Source organism: Dromaius novaehollandiae, chromosome W (assembly GCF_036370855.1).
Source record: "Dromaius novaehollandiae isolate bDroNov1 chromosome W, bDroNov1.hap1, whole genome shotgun sequence".
Lineage (NCBI taxonomy): Eukaryota > Metazoa > Chordata > Aves > Casuariiformes > Dromaiidae > Dromaius > Dromaius novaehollandiae.
In genome coordinates, this window is record NC_088130.1 from 17,032,710 (window position 1) to 17,050,529 (window position 17,820).

The 17,820-nt window shown below is 41.1% G+C and overlaps 1 protein-coding gene across 1 annotated transcript; it reads right to left on the minus strand.

Annotated features, from left to right (window-relative positions):
- Positions 1 to 4,072: 4,072 nt before the first annotated feature.
- On the minus strand, positions 4,073 to 13,304 carry LOC112978796 (fructose-1,6-bisphosphatase 1). The gene is made up of 7 exons (XM_026092528.2): positions 13,080 to 13,304; positions 10,945 to 11,107; positions 9,403 to 9,495; positions 8,376 to 8,519; positions 6,978 to 7,115; positions 5,487 to 5,606; positions 4,073 to 4,477 (listed from the first exon to the last, which is right to left on the minus strand). The coding sequence occupies exons 1-7, from the start codon at positions 13,247 to 13,249 to the stop codon at positions 4,286 to 4,288; spliced, it is 1,020 nt and encodes a 339-aa protein (XP_025948313.1). The 5' UTR covers positions 13,250 to 13,304; the 3' UTR covers positions 4,073 to 4,285.
- Positions 13,305 to 17,820: the final 4,516 nt, after the last annotated feature.

Consider the following 17,820-nt stretch of genomic DNA (forward strand, 5'->3'; position numbering starts at 1 on the left):
GGATCCCAAGATACTAATGTGAAGGCAGATATGAACGTAAGTGAACTAGGTACATGTGATCTGTAACTCTGAAATTACAGATTTTAATTACAACATTATCTTCCCACTCAGATGAGGCAATAAGAACAATTGCACGTTGCAGTCTTCATTTTACTTGTTAGCAGCACTGTCTTCTTTTTAAACTGAAGATCTGGAAAGCCCATAAATAAAACAAGAAAATCTGAAGTTAAAGCAGAAAAGTTTTATCATTATTTATTTAAGCCAACTTATTGGGCTAAAATCATGCCAGGAAGAAAGCAAGCTAAATTCAATAACAAAATTTATATCTAGCTTTGTCTTTGTTAATATGAACTGCAGCATAGGCAAAGATTTCTGATTTTCCTTTACATTCCTTTTCTAACCTTTAGCATTTATTTGGCCTTTTCTAAAAGCCTCTTTTCACTCATGAACTGTATGTTACTTAGAGATTCATAAGAATCTTTGAGTGTAGAGTTTTTGTACGTTGAAATCAGCCTTAAGAAAAGGTCTCGGAGGCTAACAGCACTGAACTCTCCAAGAAGGAGAAAGATGTAGTTCTGTGCTGTTTATGTCATATGTGCTTATCTTTGGGATGTTGTTCATGTTGCGTTTCTAAGGAGGAGGGCAGGCTGGCAAACAGCTACTCAGGTGGCACAGCAGGCAGATTTTACGCTCTGTCCTCTAAGACAGTGGCAGAAGAAGAAAATGGTCTTGAATATTCCTTTTTTCTTTCCTAACACTGTGATGACTTAGTTAATATTACCTGATACCACTGGCATCGTGGGAAGAATAATCTGGAGCACATTTTGCCAGGTTAGGAGACTGACTTTCTTTAAAAAGGCTTTGTATGAAAACTTATGGTAGCGCATGGTGAAGCTATTAATACAAGAATGGGGCAGAATTTGCATTACGTGTGCAAACTGAGCTCTCCTGGCTTCACGTACAGTACATTACATTCAGCACGTTATTTCATCACTGTAGCAATTCTCAGCCCAACCATTGCTAAAATGCTTTTAATGTGCAATCCGGGCTGCATCGCTAGAATACCATTGGGATACCCAATCAATTCAGCAAATAAGAGATGAAGCAGGGGAGGCTGTGGCTTCTAACATTTGTTTAAAAAAAAATCACGCGGAGAACCTATTTACTGTTGAATTCAAGTGATCTTTTACACTGGTCAAAAAGACAAAGTTCAGATCCACTTGTAATAGAAAGCTTGTTTTGGAGACCCCTACTATTAAAACTATATACATTATTACTATTTAAATGGAGACAGAAGAGTGGGGAAATAAGATTGTTTCAAAATGTATGAAGACTCTTTATAAGTCTTGAGTACCAGTCAATAAAAAAGGTCTAAAGAAAATTCATTTGACAGATCTGCAGAAGGTTTGTCCTCTAATGTAAACCATAATGACTACGTAAAAGCTCTTGGGGTGATTCGTATTTCCTTTGGCATATAGGCTTGCCCTGTGCCTTAAAGGTGACACCTCTTCTAACTGGAGCTAAATGTTAGTTGTTTGAATGGTGCTGACTGAAATTAGAGCTGCTGACCTTTCACCAAATGCCATAGTTCAGCATCTGAGTGGAATAGTAGGTAATATTGCAACTGGAGCTGAAGATGGACACTGTGACAACCGAATTTTTTCCATCTCACTTTAATAGACGTAGCTGGCTCTGGAAATGGATTTTCCCTGCAAGTGATTACACAAGGATTGCTTTCAAATGTGATGCATACATGACAGATAAAAAACCTGCTCCTAATATGAGCGTGCTAACTATAAAATGTCAATCTACAGGCAAAATCAAAACACTAAAAACTGAACTAGTAAACACAGGCAGCACTGCCTTCTTTTCTATAACCTTTATCTGCTGCCAGTGTATCTGGCAGTGCCAAAATAGATATACGCTGCTGAGGGATTCCCGAGGTGTCTGAGGGCAGAATACAGCCAAGGAAGTACTTTCAGTAGATGAAGTGTGTGCTGTAGATACCTTCTGTCTGCTGTCAGGTTGTGTCAACAGATTGGTGAGGCACTGGTAGTCAAAATCAAACTATGAAAGCCACAGAAAAGCTGGGAGGACCTCTGACTATGCTCTACTTTGTGTAATAAATAAAAAAAATGTGTCCAACTAAGGCTCTGGAGACAAATTGAATTAAATACTTAAAATCTATTAAGTTAGGCATGGCTAAACTAACTTTCAGCCATGCACTTTGCTCTCAGAGTAGCGTCCAGGACCTCAGAGAGATTTAGAGTCCTCCTTAGCATGAACTCTGCTATAGCTGCGTTGGTGAGCTTGGACCCTTTTAAAGTGTTATTGGACATGTGCTGGAGCTAGCAAATAGGGAAATGCTCAGGATAGGGGTTATGCCTGTGATCCTTTCGGGGTGTCTTTCAGCGTGTGAGGTAGGCCACACCTTACAGCTTCGCTTATCGTCAAAAACTGAGAGGGACTTGCTCTTTCTTTCAAAATCACAATGAAAAGACAAAGCAGATGCAAGGATTACATTCTTTCCTTTGCAAAAGCGAGGGCTCGGCTGTGTCCAGTGGTTGGGCGCTCACCAGTACAGAGAAAGCCGCTCTGGTCCTAACGCAAGTGAGAGCCTGTGAAGAAGAGCCCAGGCCACAGCAGCCCCCATCACAGCAGATTCGTCTGCTGCGCACACAAACCCTGAGGTCTCCCCCACGTACTGACACAGCTTTGAGAGGTCGATGTCAGTAAACACTCTCCTTTTGCGCTGGCCCTCAGCCTGGCAGTAAGGGCACCCTCCTGGGAGATGTGGGCGTGAATCTCCTCATGGAAAGGAATTAAGACAGAAATTAGAAAGTATACAGCATGGCAGATATCACTGGATCAGACCCCCAAGCGTCCCATCTTCATTAACAGGGTCTCATGGGAAATAGCCTTCTCAGCAGAAAGTATGCCCTCCGGCCCCTCTCAGAACTCCTCCTCCCTTATCACTTTGGAGAGCACACCTATATACACTCATTTAAGGTTTGCTAGCGTGCCTGAAAAACACCAAAATTTGGTCTATTTCAGAATAAGGGCCTTCACGATTTTTTGAGCGCGAGCCTTCACAGAGCATACCTTCGTGCCACTGCCTCTAGGTCCCTCCCATCCACACCCTCATTTCTTGTTTAACATGAAGAACCAAGCTCAGACAAGCTATCTGCACTAAAATACACAGAGCAGTAAATCCGCAGATAGGCAGGTTTATGGTTCATTGTACCTGACATGAGCAACCACAGACTGTGGGCTGCAGCACTTGGGTGAGTGATCAGCTGAATTCTACTAAACAGGGAAATCCACATGTTCCTGTGTTCAAGTCTGGCAAAGGTAAGGGGCACTGAGAAATGCTGGCAGATTTGGACTGATGCAAAAAAGCCTGTAAACTACAGCCACAAACTGTACCCAGACAGGTGGACAGTCCTTGTAGCTCTCAAGCATTAACATCACGTTCCCAGCAGCATGCTCTGAATCAGCATATTAAATGTCAGCATGCTCTTCACCACTTCTTTCTGCTTGTGTAGCACAATCCTTCCTTTCTGTGGTAATCCATACGCCCAAGATAACACAGAGAACATCTGGTGAGGATTGCCCTGACAGCAAAAAAGAAATTCATCTTTTTCATCAGGCAAGCAAACTAATTTCTGGCAAAGAAGGCCAACCTCACCATAGAAGAATGTCTACGCATTCTTCCTATCCAATTCAAAAATTCACAAATGTTAATTCTTAATAAGAACAGGCCCAGACTGAAAGACAGTAACTTCTAGAGTCCAGAAACAATGTGTGAAGGTATCTACATTGGCACTCACATTTGTTGCATAAGAGCAAGAGACTGGTCTAGGAAAGGTCACTCAGTGTAAAAGGCTGCTGAGTCTTCCCACCAAAATTTTTTAGGAGAGATGGAATCAGGTATTTTGGTGATAGTCTGTAGCTCATTAGGGAAAGCTGAGTCTGCAGCTAGTCCCTGACTGCAACACACTATTTTCTTATAACAGTGTCTTTTGTGTAATTACAAATTATAAAGGAAAAAGCAAACATATTTCCCCCTTGCTTTCACTTTTAATGCCTCCTTTAATGCAATCTTTTAATGCCTTTCATTGCACAATGAAATTGCACAAGATTTCCCTTTAAAAAAATGTTATGAAAATATGGCTCACTTGCTTTCCTGCTATAGAGGTCTGACAGTTCAGTCTTGCAGTATTGCACAGTGTATTCTTTGGTTCAGCTGTAAGGCATTTCTTCCTATCTGTATGGCCCCGCAGCTTTACTTAGCGGAATGCTTTTTGACAATCTCAAGGTACTCCTTCACATCATCAGGAGACCCCAAGACAACAGGCACTCTTTGGTGGATATCCTCAGGCACAATATCCAATACTGCTTGATGTCCTGTTGTTGCTATCCCCCCAGCCTTCTCAATAACAAAAGCCATAGGATTGCATTCGTAGAGCAGTCTCAGCTAAAAGACAAAAATCAAAATGGCAATGGTCAGTTTAGGTAATGCTGTGAATTGTGAAATATAAATATATTTGGCACTTGATTAAAGTATTAAAAACTACCAACTAAAACCAGTCATCACACTAAATACTTCATGTTTAATATAAACTTTTGATTCAAGAATGAAAGTGCGTAGATTTTTCTTTTAAAAAACAAAGTGAATGCTGGGGCTGCCCAGTTTGAGTACTTTCTCCATAGTTCACGTTTGCATTGTGCTCTTCTTAGAGGGACAAAGCTCATATGTGAGACACTAACAAAGCAGCAGACCGTGCAGGCCTGTGTGGAAGGAAAGAAAAACTTTGGCCCTGAGTGTGCCATTACTTTTCTCTAATGAATAACTGCATCTTATCTACAACCTGAAGCAATAGTTGATGGACAATTACAAAACAGATGAAAGGTCTCTGCTGAATAAACAGACCCCTTGTCAGCCTATACGGCTGTGATTTTCTCTACGTGACCGTGGTCCTGCAGAGCTAGCCAGGCATAGTTCCTCCAGACGCGGTAGTGTTACGGAGCAGAAGATGCAGATGTTTTTCTATTTGGCAGAGCTTTTTATATAGAGTTCCCTGTCTCTAGGTTTCTGCTATACTGGCTTACAACAGGAATCTCAGCCTAATGCGTGTTGTTTACAATGCGTTGTAATGTGTCCTATGGTTGGGGACAGTACAGTTTGGGCTGGGATGGTACAGAGACGCCTGTTTAAAGAAGACATCCCTTCCAGTGTTCCCGCTCGTATTTCATAATCTGAAAAGGTCTGGGGATAAAGAGAAGGCAGCGCAGCTGAAACAGGTTAGAGGCAGCCATAAAACAGTCATCTGACAATAGGTTGTTGTCATTTGTGGCAGTGGGGACACAAGCCACCAAGGAGTAAAAATATGCTCTGGAATCAACATTATATAAAATATTGCTATGTTATAGTGAAATATCTATGTAACATAACATTTTCTATAATTAGGCTCATTCAGGTTTACCTTTCCTTTGGGACTTTTGGCGTTAGCAGGGTATAGAAAGATTCCTCCATACACCAGTGTGCGATGCACATCAGCCACCATCGATCCTACATACCTGCCACCATATGGCGAACTGCCGTCCTATAGAAAGATATTTAAAAAAATGCAACCTTTGAGTAAGTCAGGTTAGGGTTTTTTTTTTCCCCCCTCTTCTCTTAGTGGTCTCTTAGTGGTTCTCAGCTCCACCTTATTGTGCTTCATTCATTATACTGAAAATAGTTGGAGAAAGTTTGGGTTTCCTCCTCATTTTCTAATTGGGAAATCCAAGAAAAAGGACTGATAGAAAATTACAGGATAGATTAGTGGCAGAGCCAACAATGTTTCCCAGCTCCTAGTCAGGGCTGTAATCCCTGGAAAATATTGCATTCCTAGTAGCAAAAAGATCAAGTGTTAGAAACGAATGTTGTGTTTTTTCCCACTGTAGCAGAAAAAAAAATCAGAAACCAAAAGAAGCAATCTTTCCTAATTCTTCTACCCATTTTTGTCGGCTTCTGTAACTTTTTTGGTAAGAAAAGGTTAAGAGTCAACTACTGTAATGAGTTCCTCATTATACTCCAGACAGTAGTATATTTTAAAATGTTTTAATAATTTTAAGTAATATAGTGGAATATTTCAAATATATTCTAATATCCAAATAAACAACACGTTAAGCATGGCAAGATGCTTTCCTTCAAACTGTTACAATGCAAATAAATATCAGTCTGTCTTCAAAGTAACACCAAGAAGTCAAGACTGGACACCAACGGTAAACAATCGTAAATGCTTATACTTCATTGTCCACGTAATACCTTCAGTAATGATAGAGGTAAGATACAACGGACATGATTTTATGGGCACCTCTCTGACCTTCGGGCCTCCTAATACCAGGAAAAAACAGGACCATGAAGCAGACCTTGAAATTACATGAGCTTTTCAAGTGAGAGGCCCCTCAGCACCCAGCTTGTGTTATCACCAAGGATTCGATCCCTTGCCACCCCCACACAGCTCTCCCTCTCCATCTACGGAGATGGACTGCAGCTGCAGTGGGGAAGCAGCGATCTATCTCACACGTAGATGCAATTTCTTCACCACCAGACCAGAGTTCTCCTCTCAGCTTAACCGCACAAACTGCCTTCTTTGGCCTCCAGCCCCCTTATCTATGTCCAGCCAGGCAGGAAGACCAAAAAGAACAAACAAACAAAAAAAGAGGTGTAGTGCAACACTGAAATGGTGAAATGTCTGGTCACGTCAACTGCTATTCTAGCTAGCAGCACAATCTTCTGAATCCCCTTTCTGTCTTAAACTTTGTATCTGAAATTAAAGTCCTATGTACAAATACGTCATAAATAGGTAAGAAGAAGGAAAAGAAGCTCTGGAACAGTACCTCTTACATGAGACAGTGATTGATTGTAAAGTTGGAAGTTATGAGTGTTACTTGTCACCAAAAAGTTTCTCTGAAATGGAAGCTTTTACCTCAGGGAACTTCTTCTTTTTGAGGTAGTCTGTGACTGCAGGATCAAAATATTTAGCATAGCCCTCATTGAGACTGTAGATATTTCCCTTCTTTTTGATTTTCACATCTCTATCAACTAAAATGAATTCTCCAATTGCCTAATAAGAAAGCAAATCAATCTGTTAATTTTAATTGTGCATTTATTTACAAGACAAGGGAAAAACAATCCTACATACAATTTAGTAGAAATTTACTACGGTTGCCACTTTCTTTAAATAAATACAACCTTTGTGTAAGGCACCTATGAAAAAGTGGATATTTTCAGTCTAGATGAGAAGTGATGAGCATACAGAGTATGAATTCTGGGGTCATGGAAGCTTCTTCATACTACCATTCCCATTTCCACATTATTATTCTATGCCAAAAAAATGCAGTTGACTAAATTTATTTAGCTCTCTACTCCTTTGCTAGACTAATAATAAAAGTACAGCTCTGAGTAGTTCAGGAATTAAGACTTAGTTGAAGCAACAGTTTGAACTTCTCCAAATAGCTGTAGATATTAAAAAATTCCAGTTCCTCTTAGCTTAGCCTAACTGGAAGCCAGAAATGTGAAGTCAAGAGGACTATTCCCTATAACCAAGGGCTGGGCTATTTAGTACTCACTGAAGTAAATTTCCATGTTAGTGTTAAAACAAACACACAAACAAACATGCACACACGCTCAAATCCATGTCATGAATATAGATAAAATACATGCAGCTACTTAAGCTATTACTGAAAAGGGAACACCAAGTTCCATTTCCTGCTATATGATCATGACAGGTTCCAAAAATTCAATGCAGGAGGGTGGCACACCCTGATTAACTGACTACATTAAAGTTTGTCACTATAGCAAATCACTTTGTGTTATGGTAAATATGCCTTTTATTTTAAAATTCCTACAGCCAATGCAATCTAGAATGCCAAACACATCCACATGCTTTACTTACTCTTTCACACACCATGATGAGATTTGAAGACATAAAAGATGGTTAAATATTTCTGCTTCTCTAGTTTACTTCAATATTAAGGTCCTAGCATTAAGGAGATGAGACAGACAAGTCTTGTGGGGCATTCTGCATCGCAGAAAACGGCTTATTTTAAATATCACATTATTTGACACACACTGTGTTTTGCAGTGCTTCACTGACTTGGCTGTCTCCACTTTGTTGAGTCACACATAAAGCCCACTGCAGCAGTCAGGAAGAATGCAAAAACCTCTTGATGCTACTTTTGATAGACATTAAACGTATTTCATTTCTCTACATTAGCCTCGATTTGAAAATTGCTCCTTTGTTTGATTTCTTTGGGACAAATGGTTCTTATAGACAGCATCTTGATAGCTCCCCATCTCCACCCCTCAAAAAAGATATTCTTACCGGATCAAGCATAAAACAGTTGACACCTCCAGCAGTAGTAGCCAGTACCAGCATCGTGGCACTCCCATAGAGAGCATAACCAGCTGCCACAAGATTACGCCCAGGTTGTAAAGCATCTTTTCCAGAAGGCTCATCAGGGGATACCTAGAGTAGAAAGGATCATAGTCAATTTTACTTCTTTTTTACAGTTAGTATACAACTGGACTCTCTTTGAGATAGGGATGGTCTCCTACTCCACATCCATGCAACAGCTGGCACAAACACTCCCATGCTCCACAACCGGGATTCCTACAGGATGTGCTAATACAAATTATATGGAGGAGATAAATACATTGATCTGGAACTGTTCTTATATAAGCCCAGCTGGAATGCAGGAAGCAGGAAAGGAGTCAGGAGATAATGTAGAGCTGTGTACCTCCTTGTAGGTGATGATGAACACAACTCAAAGCAAAACACTGAGGCAGACTTGAAAAGCAAACAATGAAACATGACTCACGGAGTTTACAGCTGATGAAAAGTACGTAGATTTTTTCTGTTTTCTTTTGCTTCGTGTAAAAATGAAGTTACTTTTAGTCGCATCACAACATACAAAAGATGATTAAAATGGACAGTTGGGTGTGTTTTAACTGACATACTTTTCCCCCATCTTTTAACATGTAAATCCTGTATTTCAAGCTCCTTCAGACATGGTTTCTGCCTTTTAGAGTGAATTACATGGCACATGCCATGTTTCAGCTCTGTTCTATATTTGAAGGCTACCCTCAGGCTGAAAAGACCATTAATACAGATGAACAAAAAAACCCAGAAAGCACATTCCTCAAGTAAATAACAATCACTTGGTATTTTGTCTCAACATAATTATTCATTAAATCTAAGACCTGTTTTGTTTGTAAGGGGAAATTCCTTTACTGGCTAATTAAATATCAGCTAGGCTTGCACATACACATAGGCTTCTCACCTTCTAAGAGTAATGTTTATCCCTCACAAACACTTTATACAAATATCTGTGTAATAGGAGATCATCTACCTTTCTGTAGATGCCAAAGATGGTCCCAATGGAAACAAGGCAGTCAATGTTAGATGAGCCATCTAGAGGGTCTATGCAGACTATGTATTTACCCTGGAAAATACAAAATAAGAAACAACTGGATGAGCGGCATTATTTACCTACCTACACCAAATAAAAATATTTAAGTTGTTAAAGCTTCTCGGACAATTTCAAATCAATATAAACTAAGGGACTATTACAGTTTGTGAGGAAACTGAACTCTAATGTTTGAAATTTCTTGGCCAAGCGCATGAATTTCTGTCACAGAAGGAGCTGGGAAATCTTTAGCTAAAGTTATAGATGATGATGTAGGAAAGCTGAAGTTCTGCTATATCATTTTAGAAAAAGAATCTCTAATGATTAGTTTACTTTTATATATTTAATTAATGTTGAGCCAATTTGATAGACATCCTACAACATCTACCATTTGAGCTATGTTTTCTCATCCCTAATGAAACTGCCTTCTAAATTACAAGGAAAAAAAAGACAAATTAAGGAGATCAGTCTTTTTTGTTCAGATCTAAAATTAAATATATTACAAAGTAGCCTTAACACCTGACATTCACACACTATACATTGCACTTTACTGCACATTCCACTCTAAACACCTAATGAAAGCCTGTGCTCAGAAATGAATAGGCGCTCAGAGATTATCTTTGCCAGTTTGTGGTCTTACAATAATCTTTTCCCGGTTTATTGTTTGCTTGTTTGTTTTCGAAAAGAACGGTCCCTGCCTATTGCTATATTAAAGATTCCTACCGATACAGGAAATTGCCAATACAGGGAAAAAAGCTGAACATACTGTACCTTTCAAATAGCCTATCTTCCCCTTTACCACCGATAAATTGTTATTTTACCCACAACCATTTTCATAATTATGTGTAACAATAGTGTTTATTTGCTTTTTATTTGATTTTATCCTATGTGCCAGAAACTTACTTAAGCCCAGCAACACTTTATACTGCTATCATATGGGTAGTGTTCTGATAAAACCCACCATATTAGCTCACAATTAGTACTTAAAAAATAATAATAATTAACACTGAGCCTCAATGATCTTTGAGGCTCTAAAATCAACTTTGTTCAGATCTAAAACAATCAAGAATTCAGTATTTGATCCACAAAAAAACCAGTATTTGATCTCCTGACAAAGCTATGCAAAACTTCACAGAAGGGCTTCATTAACTCAGAGCATAGTTCCAGGGATCAGCAGGAATAGGCATGAAATAAGTTTCCCCAACAACGAGATGAAGGAGAAGGGAGAAAAAAAAAGGCGGATGGAGACGAATTCTACAGATTTTTTTAAAAAGTCAATAGAGCAGTCTGGGGAGCAGAAATAATAGAAAGGACAACTGCTGAGAAAGAGGAGCACACAAGAAAATACTTGTGTTTGCCAGTACTCAGAAAAATACAGGTTATGTCTGAAATCTTTAGCTCCATTTTCATTTCTTACATATGAAGAGATAAATCTGTAAAGGCTGATTCAAAATCAAGTCCTGAGAGGTTTTTAAAGCTACTAACCCTTTTTTCGGCTTCTACTATAAGGGCATCTTTGTTTTCTTCTGACACGATAACACACGTGCTGAAGGATGACTTGAGCATATTAATCACCAGATCATTGGAGAGGATGTCCAGCTTCTTTACTTGGTCTCCTGTCACATTGGTAGAACCAGCAATTCCATAGCTAAAGCATGGGAAAGAGGGGGCATTTTGTAAAAAAGGGGTGCTTTACCTCCCAAAGTTCCCCACTTCTGGCAAGCCTGTGCTTGTAAAACAGCTTGTAAAACAAACAACTCTTTGGATGATATCTCGGCTCTCTAAGCCCGCTTTATTTACCAGCTGATGGGTTCCTGCTGAGACCTGCCAACACCAGCTGTGGTAGTGAGACAGGAATACACTGAACATGAGGAACACAAGAAAAGCAAGCACATTTAAACAGTCCCTAAACTACGGGCAAGCATAGCCAGAGCAAGCTACGAAGACTGAATTATAACCATACTTTAAATTAGCTGTTAACTATGAGACCCAGATATTGCCCCTAGAACCTGGGCTGCCATATCATAGATGCTTTAAAAGCGAGGACCTCACTAGAAAGTTTATATTTAAAAAGTAACAGTGATTCTGATTATATTAGTTACACTATAACTTTTCTATGTAATTTGCTCTTGGTTAGCAATACCCTGTACAAATATCTGTACAAACACTTTGGTCAGAGGTTAAATCAACATTTTTGTGCTGTAATGTTTTTAGTTTTAAGTTGTAACTGTTTCTTTCGGAGTAAGACTGAGAAATGCAAATGCCGAACAGAAATGAAAGCAGCTATCTGGTTTCCTGCTGGCTGGTCACAATCAAACATCCAGCATGAGGAAGTCGCAGGAGAGCTTGCGATTGGCGACTTTGAAAGCATACAAAACAAACATAAAGGAAATCTGGGTTATGGATTATGTCATAAAAGAGAAAAGCCATACCTAGCTCTGCACAGACACACAGATGGCTCTTCCATACTTAAGTTTACCTGCGATATGTTGATTAAACTGAATATTGGTATTTCTTTTTTTTTTTCCTTTTTTTTTTTTTTGTAGTGCAGCTAACCATGCTACTTTAGGAACGTACTGCATTTGTTCAACTTATTTAATGCATGAGGAAAAGTGAAAGACCCTGCAGAATTCTCTACCTCTGCTGTGATGGCTTCAGCATTTTTCTGCAGTGTTTTAGAAAATGTTGTACTTTAAATGCTGCACTTTGGAGTGGGGGCCTGAGTCCTTGGCCAGATTTGGTGCCTGGCCTGAGGGGCATGTTGGGGGCAGGTGGCACCTTGCACAGGGCCTTGCACATCACAAGGGATGATGGTGGTGGCAGTGGCCCAGCTCCTCAGCGTCCTCATGGCTGGGCCGCGGGGCAACCCCGAAAAAGGGGCCCAGCAACGCTCCACGCTCTCTGATGGCCGGGGAGCATGAAAGACACAAGAAGGGGCTGGCATGTAGTGACCGTAAAATTGTCCCAAGCGTATTAGATGAGATCTGAAGTCAAGACAGTGAAAGATCTCTTAAATATTGATAGAGCGAGACGTTTTCCTTTGCTTCTGCAATTGCCTTTGTTTTGCAGACTTCAGTCACCAAATATTGCAGCTCTCTGACACTAAGGACACATTTTGTCATAAGTGGTACTCTGTATTCCTAGAGGCATGTTGCTTAATGTATTTTCCACTGCATGGTCTGCAGAGGCAAATTCATTTTCTTTCCATTACATTTTTCATTAAGTAATGAAGCAGCTCACGTCTAAAGCCCTGATCGGCATGCTGGGCGGCTTATCAACAGCATGCAAAATACTCGGGGGAATCAGTTGCCCTAGACCGGTTTTGGTTATTTAACATCTCAAGAGCTCTCATTTCCTTCTGAAATCTTCTGAAATCCTTTCCTCCCATTTTCCTGCCTCCAGAGCACTCGCCCTGGGTACCAGCTCTGCCTGGCTGACTGCAGACACTGCTGCTCCTTGCAGGGACCGTTCTAAAAGCCGGGGACTTCCAGGCTGCCACAGGAAAACTCAGGTTGCTAGGACACTATGTGAGAAAAGGAGAAAAAACCCACTGAATTTGATTAAAGGAGGGGACGGAGGGGTGGCGGGGCGGGAGAGGCGAGCGGCCCGGTGGCACTCACAGGTTGGCGATGCCGGCCTTGCGCACGGCGCTGGAGATGGCCTTGACGGCGGTGCACAGCGAGTTGAGGAGCTGCGTGAACTCGCCGGTGCCCTTGGCGCGCCGCCCTTCCTCCATCACGAAGCGGGTCATGGTGATCACGTCGGTGTCGAAGGCGGAGCGGTCCGTCATGGTGCCGCCGCTGGTGGTGCCGGTACCGCCGCCCCGGGACGAGTGGCCCCGCTGCCGCCGCCGCCGCCGCTAGCCCGGGCGGGGGGCGGGGCTTGGGCGGGCGGGGGCGGGGCATCCCGGGCTGGCCCCGCCCCCGGGCTCCGCGGGCTGCGGCGAGCGCTGCTGCCGCTGTTTGACCCCAAAAGACGGAGGCGCGTCGCAGCGCAGTGCGATGCACCCCCACGAAAACCTGGGTGCTGCCAGACCCGAGACACTTCGGGTCTCTAAACTGGAACTTCCGACGTACAGCAGAAACAAGGTCTCTCCACCTCCGATCCCAGCTACACCCCCGCACGCAGTAGTTTGAAAAATACAAATACGGTTGTGCATTATCCTTTCGTTGCCATGTAGATTTATCGTATCACCCATCATTTTATGTCTGCACTATTTAAGGAGACGAACCCACGACATTTTGATTTCTTTTTGGCAGGATACATCAATGATTTGGGTAAGCCCAGTCTCAAATGCCAAAATCCAAACAGCAGACTGAAATTGTTCCAGGTAGTGCCAAACACAGGGCAAAAATCTTAAAAAAAAAAAAAACAAAAAAAAAGCACTTCTTTGCAGATACGCACTGTATGTCCACACATTGCTTACATCAGAGGTATGTGTAAAGGCCTTCTTGGTCCAATTCAGGCATGCCCAGAAGTACACTCAGGCCTCAAAATGTTAGTTGTAAGTAGCTGTAATGCTCTCCACAACAGGATATTTTGGTCTTTGGTAAGTGGTTACCAGCCCAGCGTTTCAAAAGAGTTCCTGGAGAGGGAGGTGGATTTGGGAAAATTTACCGAGGATTAATATTAGCTCTTTCTTTAAGGTTAAATAATGCTTTCCAGCAGTCCATGGCAGCTACATCAATCGGAATAATAGAGAAAGATAACAGCAGACATCCCATAAAGGTTTGGATGAGTGCACTGAAACCGGGCAGGACAGAAGAGCCTAGGAGCGTATGACCCACTGTAACAAAAGAACTGCTGATTTGGGACAATTTACCTTTTTTGTCAGGACCCTATATAATACATCAGTAACCCGCAGAAAAGTCTGTGCTTCAAGATAAAATAGTCAAGATCAGTGCAAAAGAATTGCGACCTAAGTTTTTTACGATATCTGTGCCTGAAGAGAAAGAGCATCTCTCACCCCCAGTACTCTGCATATTCCCCCCAGCCTCTGAGCTGAAACCTTTGCCCTTTCGGAGTGGGTGAGGCGAAGGGGGCAAGACTTTTACCCCTTCCCCTCATACCATGGAAACCAGGCACAAATAATGGCCAGTATTTTCACATATCGTGGGAGAATACAGGGAGATAACTGAAGCAAAATGAAAAAGGAGGCAGCTTTCCTGGAGATTTACTTCCCCTGCCCAAAGCGTCCCCAGACCCTGGGAATAGAGGAGGAGTCTTGAACCTAAAACGCACATGCAACCCTACGGCAGCCATGCTACGTGGTAACATTGAAAGCAGCGTAGGCTCTGAAGGAAGTCCTCCATGTTGTGAACATGTCCCCTTAGAAAGCGGTAGTTAAACATTTATTGAAAACAAACGTGCGGGCGTTGGGGAAGAAAGGTCAGTGCTGGCTGATTAAACATTGCTGAAACAGTTTGCTTCTGCACAGAAGAAAACACAACGCTGTTTGCGAACCGATGACATTCAACTGGAGACAGTACACAGTTATTCAGAACTGTAAGCATCCAAAACAAACGTTTTTGAAAACAGCTTTTCTCCCTGTATGCAAAATCCCTATAGCCTAATGATTATGAAAACAAAGACACATGCCGAAGATATAATCCCCAGGTATTTTACTACAAAGGCTGCCTCTGGGAGCTTCAAACGACAGGCAAAAAGACAGTGGGAATTCAAGCCTTCCCCAAAGGCCTTTTCATCCTGAAGGCACGCATCCGTGTGGGAAAGGCTGCTTTAGATCCCCGCGCAGGGGGGACCGAGGCCGGCCATCGCCTGCCGCCTCAGACGGATCCGCCGGTGTGATTTCTAGCTAGGCAACCGGACTTTTGCCTTCTTTGCTTCATAAAGTGTTTCCCTCCTCCTGCATGGATTCCCCACGCTAGGCCAGCCTCCCCAAATACGTACTGATGACTGTCATAGCAATATCATGTATCTGGGCACAGCTGAAAAATACTGGCAGGCACAAACTTCAAAGGGACACAATTATGGGTGGAAATTAAAAAAATGTTTTCTCAGTATGGTACCTGTAAAATGTCGTCCATCTGATATTCACACATTAAATTACTCTGCCAGTTCGTATGACTTTTGCTACGCTCAGTAAGCAGAATGGAACTATAAAACTGATACTCAGTGATGTGCTGTGGTAAGGGATTTTTCCCATTACACTCCTGCATGCTGCCCTCTTGTGTCAGTAGCATATAACCATATAATATTTTTAAGCATATGTATATAAACATATAAGCATATAATATTTTTGGTACTTTATTGTGAGACTGGGCTCTTTTGAGAGCACACTCATGTTTTAATGTGTGTTGCCAGAGCACTTAATATGCAGAAGATTGATTCTGAAAAGGAGCTCTGTGTGTCTCTGAACTACAAATATTGTCATCTTTATTGTCAGCTTTTGATCTCTGTATTTGTTACCTATCCACAAGATCCTATCAGGCAAGCAGAGCAAAGAATATATACTTGAATATTATATATGCTAACACCTCTCTTTTTAAATATCTTATAAAATATCCAGAAAAAATCTTTACAGTAATCATTCCAAGTTTAAGAAAATTCAGGAACTGCTAAAAGAATAACCTGAAGAGACTTCAGTATCTTCTATTATAAGCTACAAAGCTATCAAAGAGTAGATTTATCTTTTTTAACTGTTTACTTTGCAGATAAAAGATAAGTGTTATAGCCAACAAGTGGCATAATGTCATGATTAAAGGATGCCACCTCTCAATGCAACATCTGAATGGAAAAAGATTGTGGTTTTATATTTAAATAGCAAATCTACAAAATTCAAGATGGCCAAAGGAAGAACATTTGATACAAAAGGTCAAATTCTGCTCTCAGACCTGATCCAGGGTTAGATTTCTAGGGCAGATATCGCATTAATGTCCTTGTAGATTTAGCTGCAGGACCAAAACCTAGTTATGCCGCTCTGCTGAAAACAACAATCTGTTCAAATTTTTAATATCCTTTTGCTTGGGATGATTTAAATGAATAGTATTGGAGAGATTCAGCTGTGGAGGTCTTGCTTGGGCTGTTGTTCAGCTCTGGTAATTTTAACTCTACTTGCATCAGTTCAGGATTTCCAGATAATCTCAAATGTTTATCAGAACAACAGAAAGTCTTTTCTCCCAAGTCCCCACTCATTTGTATTCTGTAAAGGCAGAGATGAAGCAGTGCTTGGCATTTCCAGCTTCATTTGCAGTGTGGTGAAGGTCTAACTTGAATCTGTTACATCAGTGAGGTCCAAGCTATAGAGTATGCTGAAGGAATGGAGCATGGTATCCACAAATGTCCCCTTTTGCCTACGCCTCTGAAAAACAGGGCCAATAAAGGAGGCTGAGTGACTGCTTACAAGGGTATTCCCTGTTGTTCTCTACCAACTTTATCCTGCTTCATGCCAAAGGTACTGGCAGTAAAACTATTTAAAGCAACTGCTAGCTTTTACATCTTTTAAATTAATTTTATTCAGTATTTACAGGGTTTGTCACGGTGCCTAAATTCTGAAAGAACACTAACTAATCATTACAACATCTTTGTGGCGTAGATAGGCAAGTAAAGCAAACTGAGGAAAAAGCTTTATCCTGGGCTGCAGGGGAAAGTGTGTTGGAGTGAAAAGCTGGCTGATTACTTTGGGAATTCGCAGTTTGAAAGAGTGAGAAAAAATGGGAAAAAGAGCATTTAACTCAGTAATACGAGAAATTGCATTTATGACCTTTTCTGCGTATTTCCTTTTGCTCTACTAACTTGATATTTCTTTTGTGATACAGTCGCAGCCAGTATAGGAGAAAGCAGAGAAGGGACATGCCTAGCACACATGAAGTCAGCTCAGGAGAAACAGCAAGAAGGTAGGACATCACTGCAAGATGATATGACTTTAAAAACAGGAGTAAGAGGTGGGTAGGAAGGAACTTAGGCTTTAGATTGCTCTACAGAGTCCATTTGATTGTGATAGGAATAATAAGCGGTGGCTCAAAATCTTTTTCAGTTAACTAGTTACTAGATAGCTATAATATGCTGATCTAAAATAGGATTTTGTCTTACAATTTCCCACCATTTCTGCATGTAGGTTCACTTTACTGATGGCAGTAGTGGCAAAAACATTTGCTTTGATAATACACCATAAGGCATGTGTGGTCACATTGTGCTGTCTTTGTATAGTCTTTTATAGGAGAGGGACCTAACTGGGACTCACAAGCGATGGTGCAATCCAAAAAAGACACTGTTATCGGACTTAAGATACATACTGAATAACTTTGTCTTGATCTTACATGCTTTTCTTCTGATCAAAGAATCTATTGTAAAAGTGAATGCATCTGTGCATGAGGACACATATAGGGTTAAAATTAAAAG